Below are 13,430 nucleotides of genomic sequence, written 5' to 3'. Positions count from 1 at the left end.
AAAACTACAAAGACCAAAATTCCCCATAGCAGGTGCTTTAAACTCATCAGTTTAGTGCCAACAGTGATTGATGGGCCTAGAATTATTGCTCTCACTCCGACAATCGTGACGATATGTAAAGTGTGGCGCAACTGTTTTTGCACGTAGGCGCATCCGGCGCGTGTTTCCGTTGTATGCGAGTGGACGTGGGGGGCGGTAGACTTTTTTTTTTTCACTCAGCTTTATTGCTATTGCATAGGGGGCTAAAAACCCCCTATGTAATAACAACTATAATGTGACAGGTCCTCTTTATGGAGACATCAGGGGTCTTTCAGAGATTTGCTTCATCAGCTTCTTCTTCTGGCTCTAGGAGCCAGAGAATGTGCCCAGTGACACCGGAAGTGATGTAATGCTGGAAGCCGCTGATCTCTCCTCTGATCTATTAGGGAAGACCCTCCACGGCAGTCCTGGGCTCCACTGTCCCTTGTGTGAGCCAGGGACTGCCGTGGAGGGTCTTACCTTTGCCCCATTGAGAAGCATTGGAGAGCGATATCGCGCGGTAATGTGAACTGGGCCTAAGATCTCACAACTGGGCCTAAGATCTCACAACTGGGCCTAAGATCTCACAAGATTTTGCAGATTTTGCAGTTTACAGATAAGCATTCCCAGCAATACACTGTTGATGTAACCTTTCCAAGATGCATCACTTAGGCATGGGCTACATCACTAATGCCCAAGAGGACCAGGAAGTGTAAAAACAGTAATTGTAAGTAAAAGAAAAATGTTTTAACTAATAAATGTAAGATGATTTCACATCAGCATGCATAGCTGAATGCTGATGTGATTTTTTGTTAAAAGGGGTAAAGGTCCACTTGAAGCCCACGTTGACACCTGTGCAATCTGAAGCACTTCAGCCATTGCTGACAACGAATGACAAAAAGGAATCCCATCACTTTTATGGGGCCTGTTTACACTTATGCTTTGCGCTGCAGTTCGGCTTTGAAAAGGGTGCAGATTAGGCTGGGCTTGTTGTGAATCCAGTTCGCCCAAGCCCGCTCATATCCCTAACCAATACCCGGTCAATCAGCCTCCCAGCTCCTTTGTGACATATAGCTGTGAAGCAGGCAATGCGCCTTCTCGCAACTGACTGGGTCCGGAGGAGGGGGTGGCAGTCACCGTTTTGAGCAAACTCATGCGAACTGGGTTCACACGAAGCCTGGCCTCAATACTAATGCTTCTTTCGGTGTAACACATGCATTTGTAACCCCATAGGCTGTAATGGAAGTGTATGTAAAATGCATGAAGAATGCACGGCTGAAAAACACATGTGAAGGCAGGGGCACAGGTGTAAAAAGAAACTTATCTTTAACACTTATTCCTATGTAAATATATATATATATAATCAGTGTGGGGTGTGCAGTGAGGTATAGAGGTATACTAGCAGAGTAGCAGCAGGCCTTATAAACATTGCATCACACAGCTATCAGAAAGTCCTGCACTTTGTTTACACACTGCCTTGCCTGAAAACACTGCTTCCCATTACACGTCAAACCCTGTCACATTAAGCACACAGCAGAGCTTACCCTCTTTGCCAGAGTCCATGACAAGGAAGACACACAACACTACCGCCTACGGAGACTTCACTATATTACAGCACCCCTACACATGGAGAGGAGAAGCGCACATAACCTTGCTGGGGTCACACTACTCACTGGCCGCACATGTACTTCCGGGGCAGAGAAAGAAAGGATGCTAACAAATAAGACATCCCTGCATCCCTTTAGATGATCGGGCGCCTTCCATAGTGTGTAATGGCTTCAGCTGTTTTTTTAAATGACAGCAGTAATGGGTTAATGTGTGAGTAAAGACTCACTTCTCTGCCAGAATCACTAATCTAATGTAACTGAGAAAGTCTTCGCTGAATGGTCAGTAGGTCACAGCGTGGGCGGAGCTTGGATCGTGCACGGCTGAAGAGATGCCAGGGATGCTTTCTGTCATGTAACCAGCTTATTTTACTACCTGTATGTACGGTAGTTTCCTGGACTCACTTTGAGACTTTTTTTTTAATTGGCATGAAGATGAAAATTCCTTTTTTTTTTCTTTGACTTTTCCATTTGCCAGCAAGTGGTCACTCTTTTGATACTAAGCAGCACTTAAAGCGGACCTTTACAGTCAAAAATAAAATTCTACCGATGCATCCCTCTATGTATGATGATTAATAATAACATAGCCATGTCGGGTGTAAAATGCTGTGATTTTGAAATACACTTGCAGAACATTCAGCTCCTGCTTTGAAAGGACAAATTGGCTACAGTTTGGCAAACTAATGCACTAGGGTTGCCACCTGTCCAGGATTCACCCGGACAGTTCGGGTTTTGAATGCTGTGTCCAGGTTTCATGGCAGCAGAAACCCGGACACAAGATGCCAGGCAGACAGGGGCAACCAAAATTAAGATAGGGGCCACTGGCCCCCCACTGAAAATACTCTCCACTGTGATATTTATATATGAATGGGCGGCGCTATTTACATGTGAATAAGCTGTGACTTATTCCCCCTAAAAAATGTCCACGCGTTGCTAGAGTGTTCGGGTTTCACTTGAAGAAAAGGTGGCGACCCTACAATGCACACTGGGATTGCCATGTCATCAGCAGAGCATTGCTGGGAGATCTCATCTGTAATCTCACGAGATCTCAGGGAAAGGCGTTTTCCTCTCCTGAGATGTGCATGGTCACATGTCTACAAAAAAGTATGGACACCGGCACTCCAAAGGTAGAAGTACGTCTATTTATTGACGCATGTGCAAAACACGCTCATTGCGATGTTTCGGGGTCACGCAGGATCCCCATAATTAGGCAGAACAAGTGGATACGTCAATAAATAGACGTACTTCTACCTTTGGAGTGCCAGTGTCCATACTTTTTTGTATTACTGGACTATAGCCATCCGTCGACTGCCGATGCACCAAACCATTCTTATTATGGATAAGCGGTCAGGAGTGCAATGGGTATATGGATTGTGGTCACAAGTCTAGTCACATGTGCCAGTAATCCAGGAAGTAAATGGAGAGCTAATAACCTGCCCTTAGTTAACATGGCCACTGTCAGAAGACGGAATGAAACGAGAAATAAGGTATGCAAAGAATACAAAGCCTGCAATTATCTAGAAGTATCTGTTTGTAGATTGTCATTACCAAACATTCCTAAAGGTGTAATATACAGGGGTACAAGTAGTACTCCTAAGAATGAGATCCTAATAGGTTGGACTTGATGGACTAATGTCTTTATTCAACCTCAAATACTATGTAACTATGTGTGTTTGTTGCTATTTTAAAGATATGGGTAAAGGTCCGCTTTAACAATTTTGTATGCAATGGTCCCTTAAAGTGGAACCATGGCCAAAATCAAAAGGGAAATGATGCTACCTGTCACTTGTATTTAGGGCTTAGTCGCACCATTCACATGTTAAAATGTTCCATTTTAGCGTGCGGCTTTTGCTTGCTGGGTGGCAGTGGTGTGGTATGGTTTACTTTATTATTACTCTATTGGCAGTGTACACTCCAGACACAGCAGGGTGGTGTGCTGTGGTTCAGTGGCCTGCAATGCCATCCAAAGCTGAAAAATGCAGCATGTCTCCAGCACAGCCCTGAGCTAGAACCTGACCCATTGAACTATCTCACAAAACAATTACTTTTAGTCCCTGTTCGCACCTAGGTGTTTTGATCGCTCAAAACGCTCAAAACACAGAATCCAATTAATTTCTATGGCCCCTGTTCACACCTGAGTGATTTGTCCCAAGCAGAAAAATGCCTGTTGCTGGAAAAAATACTCAAGATACTTTTTGGCAGATTACAGCACTTTTCGGTCCCATAGACCTCAATGGGGAATTACACTGATTTTGCAGAGATTCCTTCTTGCCTATTGTGTCTCCCAGACGAAGGAATTCCTGTTGTGTCTCCCAGACAAAGGAAAAGATTCAAGACAGGAAGTGAAGGGAAATCTTCTTAATAGAACACAACCCCAATGAGATACTGACAGAGTATGAACCTTTACCTACACAATCTAAATCTTAATTTAAATTTTAAAAAAAAGTTTATCTAGCCAATCACAGTGATCACAGTGCTGTTACAGCCATTGATCCGGCTTGCAGCTCATCACACTGAGCTGAGCAAGTCGGATCAGTGTGCTACAAAGTGATTAAAAGGGGCCTATTCACGAAAGAAACGAAGGATCCAGCCATAGCTTCGGCTGATCCTTCGGCCGCCGGAGTCCTTCGGTTTAGTCGAACCGAAGGGCTGCTGTACGGGCTATTCACTATAGCCCGAATAGCAGCTGAAGGCGGCCAAGCGGCTCAGCCAAGCCGAAGGCATATGCTTCGGCTCGACTGAGCCGAAGTGACAGCCGAAGCGGGGCAAACGCCCTGACGAAGGCCGGCCATTCGTCCCGCAAATGACAGCTGGACTGAGCCAGCCGTGATCTCATGGCTGGCTTCGCCCAGTTGAAATGACAGATCAGCGTCCCCAAATGACCTGGGGACTCTAATCTGTCATTAAACAATAACAACTGGGCATTGTCGGCAGAAGACTCTAGCAGGTGCCGGCCAATAGGAAACAGTTGGGCGGAGCTAGCTGTCACTGCTAGCTTTGCCCAATTGTTTTGGGAGTTTTTCCAATATCTTTATTTATTTTCACTATTAATTTAAATTTTTAAACTATTTTCACTATTGTCTATTCTGCTCGGTACCCCCGCTAGGCGGCATTCAGCTATTCACTCACTGCCGTTCGGCTCCTCTAAGAATAGAGACGAACGGTAGCGAGTGAGCTGTCGGAGCTACAGCTCAGCTGATCCAGATGTTGGATCGGCTGAGTCGAAGCCCTTCTGCACTTTGACTCAGCCGAACATGCAGAGCATGTTCGGCTGACCGAAGGCAGGGGAAGGCAGCCGATGGATGGCTGATTTCACCCAGCCGTACTGAGCCGGAGTGAATAGCCGAACATTGTTCACCTCGGCTGGGTTATTCACTCGGCTGCCTTTGGCAGCTTAGTGAATAACCCTGAATACAGTGTCTCCTCAGAATATTAAGTATCCAAAGCCCCTGTGAATAAAAAAATTAACCCTTTAGTGTCCCCCCAGTTTAAAAAAAAAAGTCAAACAGTTTTAAAATGTTTTTTTTTTTTTGAAAAGTAAAAACGGTTCTGTCTTGGGGCCATTGCTGCTCAAACTGTTTATCAATGATTGTAGGACTGCTATTAATAGAAATATTTCAGGTTTTGCTGACAACACCAAACTTTGTAGGGTAGTAAACCCAACAGAAGTTATAGCAATATTATAGGAAGATCTGGATAAAATAGGGGGGTGGGCATCTACATGGCAGATGAGGTTTAATATTGAGAAGTGTAATGTTATGCTTTTTGGAGTTAAAAATACGAAAGCGAGCTACTCATTTAATGGGCATCCCACTGGGGGAATAAAAAGTGGAAAAATATTTGGGATTCCTAGTGGACTGTCGCCTTAGTAACAGCATGCAATGCCAGGTAATAAGGCAAGCAGGGTACTATTATGCATAACAAAGTGAATGTACTGTAGAGATAAATCCATAATTCTGCCCCTGTACAAAACACTGGTCCGGCCACATCTTGAGTATGCGGTTCAGTTTTGGTCACCGATCCACAGAAAGCATGTCCTTGAGCTAGAGGGAGTCCAGAGAAGGGCGACAAAGCTAATAAAGGTCCTAGAGGACCTAAACTATGAGGAAAGACTGCATGCATTAAACTTGTTCACTCTGGAGAAGAGGAGACTGAGAGGGGACATGATATTAACGTACAAATTGTTCTGTTGTAAAGCCGACAGTCGGCTCTACAAGATTAAACAGAGTCCCCGTGGCAAAAGTCGCCGGGAGTCTGTTTAAACAGCCCCGATGCTGGCGACGTACACTGTAAGTCGTCAGTCACGAAGGGGTTAATGGTCATGGGATAATCAGTAATAAACTGTTTACAAGAATATAAGAGGCCACCATCTGAAACTGGAAGAGAAAAGGTTTAATCTTAAACAGTGAAGGGGATTCTTTACTGTGAGAGCTATAAAATTGTGCAACTCCCTTCCACAGACAGTGGTATCAGCTGAGAGCATGGAATCATTCAAGACCCGTCTAGATACTTTTCTCATTCGTTGGATCGGTGGATCGGTGTCTTTATTAACCTTAACAACTATGGAAACTATAGTGCAAAGCGGGCTATTAAAGTTAGGAGACAAACATACTACATTCTAAAATTGTTTCACAGTAAAATTGTATTTTACTCGTATATTTTGTGACCTGTAACTCCCAAAATAAACTGAGATCCCAGAAATATGATATACCCTATAAATCAGGACACATAAAATACTTTATTATGAATTACTTTCTGATAGCTACACTAATTATGTACACATTATTATTGCCAAAAGTGTGAAAATTGTTCTTTTTTTTTTCTTGTATTTTTTTATAAAAAAGAATTTATATATATGCATATGTCACATCAAATTAAAGCATATTTTGTCCTTTTAAAAAAACGGTATATAATATGGGTAGCTGCAATGAATTAGGAAGATGGAAATTATGGTTAAACAAATACATGGCAAAAAATGGCAAAATTGCTCCAGTCCCCAGGAACTAAAAGATTTTCTGAAGCTGTGTCACTAAGGGGTTAGGATGGTACCTACTTCTCTAGCAAATGGGGAGAAGCCAATATGCACTTCTGAACCCAGCACTATGAAATATTTTGTGTCTGTTCCCATCCCTCCGTATACATTACTGTTTTTTACCCATATTCTGCATGTTTAAAGTGACATCACCCCCCCATTCTGCTTTAAGGACTTACCCTAAATAATGCCTCTTGATCCGATCTTCTTCTTTTTAGTAGTTTTCAGGAGTCCCTCCAGCACTGGTGCTGCTTTCCGATCCAGTGCTGACTGCTGTGTTTTCTCTGTCCCATGGTGTCTGTGCACGCTGCCAGGCTGCCTGCATTGACCTACCCTGTGTCTCTCCTCTTCTCCCAGCTGAAGATCTCTACTGCGCATGTGCCAGCCCCATGATCCTTCAGGGCCACTCGAGAATCTTCATGTCTTCAGACGGGAGCGAGCGGTGGAGACAGAGGTAAGTAATAACCTGTTTGGTAAGTTTTTCATTTTTTTATGTTTTTGCATATGTCCACTGCTTGCTAACAGTAGATATATGCAAAATAAAGAAGGTTTAATTGCACTTTAATTGTTATTGATGTACTTTTTTCACTGTGATTTTCCTTCCTGTGAAAAAATAGTACCTTTTTTTTTAAACATGAATAAATCAAGGATAGTTGAAAGCAGCTTATGTAACCCATAGGAGTAATTTAAGGCTTATTGCACCCCTGAAAGCTGACAAAACATTCTAATTTCCTCTTCCCCATTGACTTTAATACCTTTAGGCAAAATGGAGAAAGTGCTAAAATCTGCTGAATTTTTGGAGAAATTTTGGAGAAATTTCACTCATTCCTATCAATTAGTTTTTATAATATAAAGCTGGTGGGAATTACTGTGCATATGGTCATCATAAGGACTAAGGTAGCTGATCTGATAACATAGTAATTTTCACTTCAAATATGAAATTGGGCTCAGAGGGATTCCAAACATTTCTTGTGAATCTGAATGGGTAATTAAAGTGATCTCCACCTGGGGTGAAAATTACCCTTTCTTTAGTAAATCAGCTAAAATTTGTTAACAGGCAAGGTTTATATGTTTATTAAAATACCTTAACTTTATGTTATGTCACCAGTCCATGTTCTAGTGGTACTTGCTAGTTCTTCTGTAACAGTACATACCATATATGTATATCTTATAGTCTTATGTGCACCTTTCTTTCTTATAAATGTAGCAAATGATATTTAAAATAACAGCTAAAATTAGTTCTTATTTATACTTAGTGGTGATCAGAATGGTTCACTTAAACTACACTTTGCACTGAATTGGGTTGATCCACAGTGAGTGGCTATTGACTGCTGATTGCTAATCTGCCTGGGCAAACCAAGCCCATAATCTGTGAACTGAAAATTAGGCCCTGTACCAGTTCTCTTCAGGCACCATTTTTGTCCGGGTTCAACAAAGTGGTAAGTATTGACCCCCAAGGGTTTGATAAAATGATTAGAGGTCAGTAAACATTTTGGGGTCAATAGGTGTTTGATAAATGATGGAAGGACGATTGGGCTCAATTCATCTCTTGAGTTCTCTGTACAGCTCTTCATCAGTCCCAAGTCCTGAAGGTGAGGTGGTTATTGCAAAGACAATTTTAGCCAAAGATATATGGCCAGTCACCAGTAAGAATGGCCTAGAGTTATCTCTTATCAGTTGTGTGTTGCTACTGGCCTTGTTTACCAGTGTGCTTTGTTTGTGTATGTGTAACCTTCTACCCTCCCTTTCCAAGAAAGATATTTGTCTACGTTCACTTCCAGTACTGTGGTTATTCCCCTACCTTAAATTCTGTTAGACAGTTAGTGAGTGCACCTTCCTTAATCTCTGTTGGAGAGCCATTGAGTAAACCAGTCTAAAATTCTGTTAGAGAGCCAGTGAGTACACCCATAGCAATAGGAGTGTTGCCAAAAAGATTGATTACTGTGCATCTACTAAGATTTCAGCATTGTAACAAACATAATGGCAGCTGCTGATATCAACAGGTTGACAGTATTCACAACAATATTATTATGATTATTATTATTAGTAGTAGTAGTAGTAGTAGTATTATTAGTATTATTATCTGTACTGTTATTTAAAAATGTATTTATTAAATAATTTTGGTATAATAAATGTTTAAGGGGTTAATGAACAATCTGAAACTTTATAAAGGGTCAATAAAGGGTCAATGAACTGAAGAGTGCGGGGACCCCTGATTTATAGGAAGCGCATGGTCCACCCCACAATTTCAGCTCCTCATCATTTACTGCTGAGCTGTACACAGGAAGCAGTGGGGATCCTACTTGTATTGACTGGAGTGAAATGCAGGAAATTATTCGTTTAAATTCCCATTATCGTAATGTGAATGAAAGTACAATATTTCCTTATTATTCTAAATGCTTACCCTAATAATAAAGCAGATCAGTTCCCAGTTAGGGTATTGACATTACAGAGAGTGCAGTGACAGTTTTCAGTGACAGTTCAAAAGGCCTGCTTTACTAGTTTACCAAAAGCTGGGTTGATATTCACCATCCTAGCTTCAGTAAATGTTAGACTTTGCTCCACGAAATCTGCCAAGGATCCCTCCCCACTAGTCATATGTTTAGAAAAAAATAGTAACTCACATTTTAATTAAATGAATTATTCAGTTTACAAGACAAATACTAGTTCTGGAACTCTCAATACAGAATTCATTCCAAAGCTCTAGTCAAATATCCATATTGTCATTTGATTAGCTAATCATCTGTTTTGTGAGGTGTGAATGTGTTTTTACACTTTTAAGACAGTGTTAACTATGAAACTATAGATAACAACAGAGATTAATTATCTGTTGCAGAAATCCCACACCTTTTGGTTATCAAAAAAGAAAGAGAGGTTATGGCAGCCTACAGGTGTGATACTTGATTAAAAGGATTTTTTATTTAAATGGCGCCTTTAAAATACGTAAACTTGACATTGCGCCTTTCATATTTTTTCAATAAATATTTGATCTACAATTCAAAATTTTGAGATATATTGGGAAGACCATTCAAGTGAGCATTTATTTTGTTGAATACAGCAGTGGGTATATTGTTTATTTGTGCTTTAATTTCTGTTTTCCCAGTAAGAACTACCTGCTTTGTTTCTGGACTAGTTAGATTCAGATGTGCACTGCCTGAATGAGCAGAATGAAATGTTAAAGCTGATTGGTGGCTGAGAAGTAACAAACATGTCTTGTTTAATCCAGAACTCCTGCCAGACATCTCATTTTATAGGTAAAATATTTAGCGTTGTTATTCTTCTTTTCCATCCTTTAGGATGGCTGTCAGAGTCTTGCAATGCCTAATGGGATTTCTAGTTGTGCCACAACTGGAGGGCCATAGTTTGACTACTTATGCCTTAAAGTATAACTATGGGCAAAATTAATGTTGCCAAATATATATAATGCCATCTGGCACATTTACAAAGCAGTTTTTCCCCCACTGTAACATAGTGGTATTACTTGTTGATCCTGCCAGTAGATTGACATTTTTCCATGTCCTGTACACAGCAGTTACATGATTGGGACAAGCTATATTACAATTGTGAGGGTGCTTACAATGGTCAACTTTTATTTATATGGCTTAAAGTATTACTAAAGGCAGGGTGTTTTTTGCCTTAATGCATTCTCTGCATTAAGGTAAAAAACACCCAGTACCTTAATGCCCCCTTCCCCCCGTCCCCCCTCCACTTACCTGTCAGCGGTCTTGTCACCTCTGTCAGTCACCGAAGCGATCCTCCGTCCAAACTTCCTGGTTGCAGGGGAGGAGATTGGGGGCAGAGGAGCCACAGGCTCCTTTTGCCTTCAATAACCTGTTGGGCCGAGAGGAGGGGCTATGGACACACACAGCCACTTGCAGGCACAGCCAGGAGTGAGCACGCATGGGTGCCTCCACAGCAGCTGCTTAGCTAATGGTGGCACCCATGTAGGAGGCGGGGGGAGAGAGCTGCGGTGACCCACTAGAGAACAAGGAATGCAACATTTTTAATTTGAAGGTTAGCTGGATTTGGCCTTTGATTTGGTTGTCTCTTACATAAAGTCCATTTTAAAATCTAAGACTACCCTGGAGTGACAATGCTACTGTGTGATTTCACTGACACCCTGGAGATGAAAAAATAAAGAATCTTCTGGACAGATCAACAGGTAAGAAAACTTTACACGGGAAACTGTGTTAGCGTTGGTGACAGACTGCTTCATATATGCTATACTTTTATTTTGCTCATAGTTAAACTCTAAATATACTATTTACCTACTAAAAGTGCCACTATAGCACTTAATTTTTGGCCAGGATTAACCCTATAAAGTATTTTCTTGCTAATGATCAAACAATAGTTTAATTAAGGAAGTGACGTTGCCCAAAACAGCTGTTTCTATTTTCCGACTTATTCCATGGTGGAATTTGGTTGTGATGGACAGTGCACTTAAAGTGACACCAAACTCAGGAGTGAAATCTTAAAAATGCATTCAATACTTTAACTATTAACATAAATGTTGCCTATTTCTGTATAAGGGATTGAGCTGTAAGCTCCTTTACCCTGAGAAGCTTTTTTTGCTTGTGTAGCGCTCACCCCCGAAGGAGCCGCTGGATGAACGGGTCTTCCATAGCCTGTCTAGGGATTTTAGCAACCAGCTGCCCCAATAGCATCTACCACCCTTTTCTGGTGACCTATAAGACTGAGATCCAGACTGTAGATATAATGCTGATGGAACTTTATTGCAGAAGTTCATAATTGTGAGAGAGGGTTTAGGGCTTCAGACATCCATGACAAAAATAGGCACAGAACACAGACTCACCATTCCCTTTCAATATTCCACAGTGTAGAATCAATAAGAGCACAGGCTGACACTGGGTACTAGAGGAACAGCTGAACAGGGATAGGCATGAGATCTTCAGCAGGAGTGACACTAGACTTGCTCCTGAGGTCCATTCCAATATCAGGCACTTCCGGCAGGCATCCAGCTTCTCTTCCTCTATCAGTATTAGGCCTCCTCCAGGCTTGAGGCCTAGGCAGCATTTTCTGCACTTGAGGATTCCCTCCCCCAGGCCAAGCCCCATTGGCTGTCCCACACTGCAGCAGGGTCACACCCCACTGAGGCAGGTACAATCAATGACAGAACACCTGGAATTAACCAGATAAATGTTAACTATAATTAAGCTAGACTGACTACAGCTCTGGCAGCACTAAATTTCTTCAGTGTTTGACAACAGCACTCATGTACACGAGCACTTAGGTACTTTTTGTTAGTTGTTTCTTGAATCTATAACTAGATTAAATAATGTGGGCCTAATAGAAAGATTGACACTGCTCTTCCTTGGCTGCAGGGGGAAAACCATGAACAGGTGGCTGCCAGCTGCAGCACGTCCACACTGCAGCAATCATTGTTATCAGGATGAAAGAAAAGTAATCCGGCCACACTCAGTACCTGGCTTACCGATAGTTTATTGTAGCAAGTACAGATCACACAGCAGCATTAATCCTGTCTCAGGCTTGCCCACTCAGATGCGTTTCCCCCTCTCCAAGCTTAGCCATAGAGATCTAAGACTAAGCCCACATAGGGTGAAATGGGTCAGTTTGGGCGGGCCTGAGGCGGGACTAAATGCTGCTGTATGATCTGTACTACCTACTACCTATAAACTATAGGCAAGTGAGATACGGAGTGCGGCTCGATTCCTTTTCCTTCATCCTGATAGATTAAATATTGTTTTTCATATCTACTTACATTTTAACTTTTAAACCCCTTAACTCCCAGAGTTTATTTCAGATTTTGAAGATGTATCAATTTAAATTACTTTTGGATTTGTAATCTATCTAAGCATACATCCTTTTTTTTTGGACAGGTCAGGCTTTAATTTTGTAGCATATTTGGATTTATATATTTTTATTTTATAGGAGGGAAATATATGTGCTCTAGCTATATTTCCCCAATGTAGTGCCTGGATAAATAACATGATCCCGTTATTGACACCACATTATAATCATTATACAGTTCATACTACCAGGATACCACATGCCAAGAGCAGTTTTCTATGTAATGTTTGTATTGCAAAGCCCTTGGTCAAAGATTGCCTTTCCCCTTTTTTACATTACATAGTTACACAGATGAATTTGTGATGCATTACTAACTGTAGCCTTCTGCTTTGATCCCCCCCGCCACTGGAACATCCAGGTATAGGGGAGAACATACTATACCATGTACCTCCCCAGAATGCTGCACTTAGGATCTGAGCAGCAAATCACTAGGCCCCAGTGTGCAATTATAGGGTACTGATTTTTGGTTGGCAATTGCAATGAGTAATTTGTAGGGGAGTGGTGGAGATTAGAGTAATGAGGGAGCCGAGCTGAAGGCAAGTTTAGGTACCAGAGACAGAAAAGGAGTGGGTTTGGGCTTTAATTCTTATGACATAGTTGCATAAAAGAAAAGGGGAACATAGACTAAAGTTACGAGTATCTCCTTTGTCCAGCCTGTTCAAAAACTGTTTATTTGTATGTGAGAATGACTGATCTACCAAAATGAACAGTATGGAGGTATTACCATTTTACAGCAACCCTGTAGTGAGATTGTGTTCCACAGATGAAATAAGATCAAGCGGTGGGTAGGGGATAAAGAGGTGTTATGTGCTATCATATACTTAAATATCTGTAAGTGGTAATTGTTGTACAGAAATCCTGAAGAAAGATTGTGTTCCATGGGGTAGGAGCTGAAGTGGTATTGTGTTCTGTCAAATACTTAAAAGAGAACTATGGGGTAAACTTTT

The 13,430-nt window shown here is 41.5% G+C and overlaps 1 protein-coding gene across 2 annotated transcripts in view; it reads right to left on the bottom strand.

Annotated features, from left to right (window-relative positions):
- Window positions 1-1,704, bottom strand: part of CMC1 (C-X9-C motif containing 1) — a 45,056-nt gene extending 43,352 nt beyond the window's left edge. The window contains exons 1-2 of one of the 2 annotated variants that reach the window (XM_018563560.1): window positions 1,563-1,704; window positions 332-336 (exon numbers count right to left, since the gene is read on the bottom strand). In XM_018563560.1, the coding sequence (XP_018419062.1) occupies window positions 332-336; window positions 1,563-1,581 (24 nt within the window). In that variant the 5' untranslated portion in view covers window positions 1,582-1,704. The remainder of the gene's footprint in view (window positions 1-331; window positions 337-1,562) is intronic. The other variant, XM_018563563.1, reaches the window with a different exon arrangement.
- Between the last annotated feature and the right edge of the window lie 11,726 nt (window positions 1,705-13,430).

Source organism: Nanorana parkeri, unplaced genomic scaffold, assembly GCF_000935625.1.
Source record: "Nanorana parkeri isolate BGI_ZX_2015 unplaced genomic scaffold, ASM93562v1 scaffold675, whole genome shotgun sequence".
In the NCBI taxonomy this organism is placed as follows: domain Eukaryota; kingdom Metazoa; phylum Chordata; class Amphibia; order Anura; family Dicroglossidae; genus Nanorana; species Nanorana parkeri.
The sequence above is the reverse complement of the archived record's forward strand: the minus strand, read 5'-3'. Positions and strand labels throughout refer to the sequence as shown.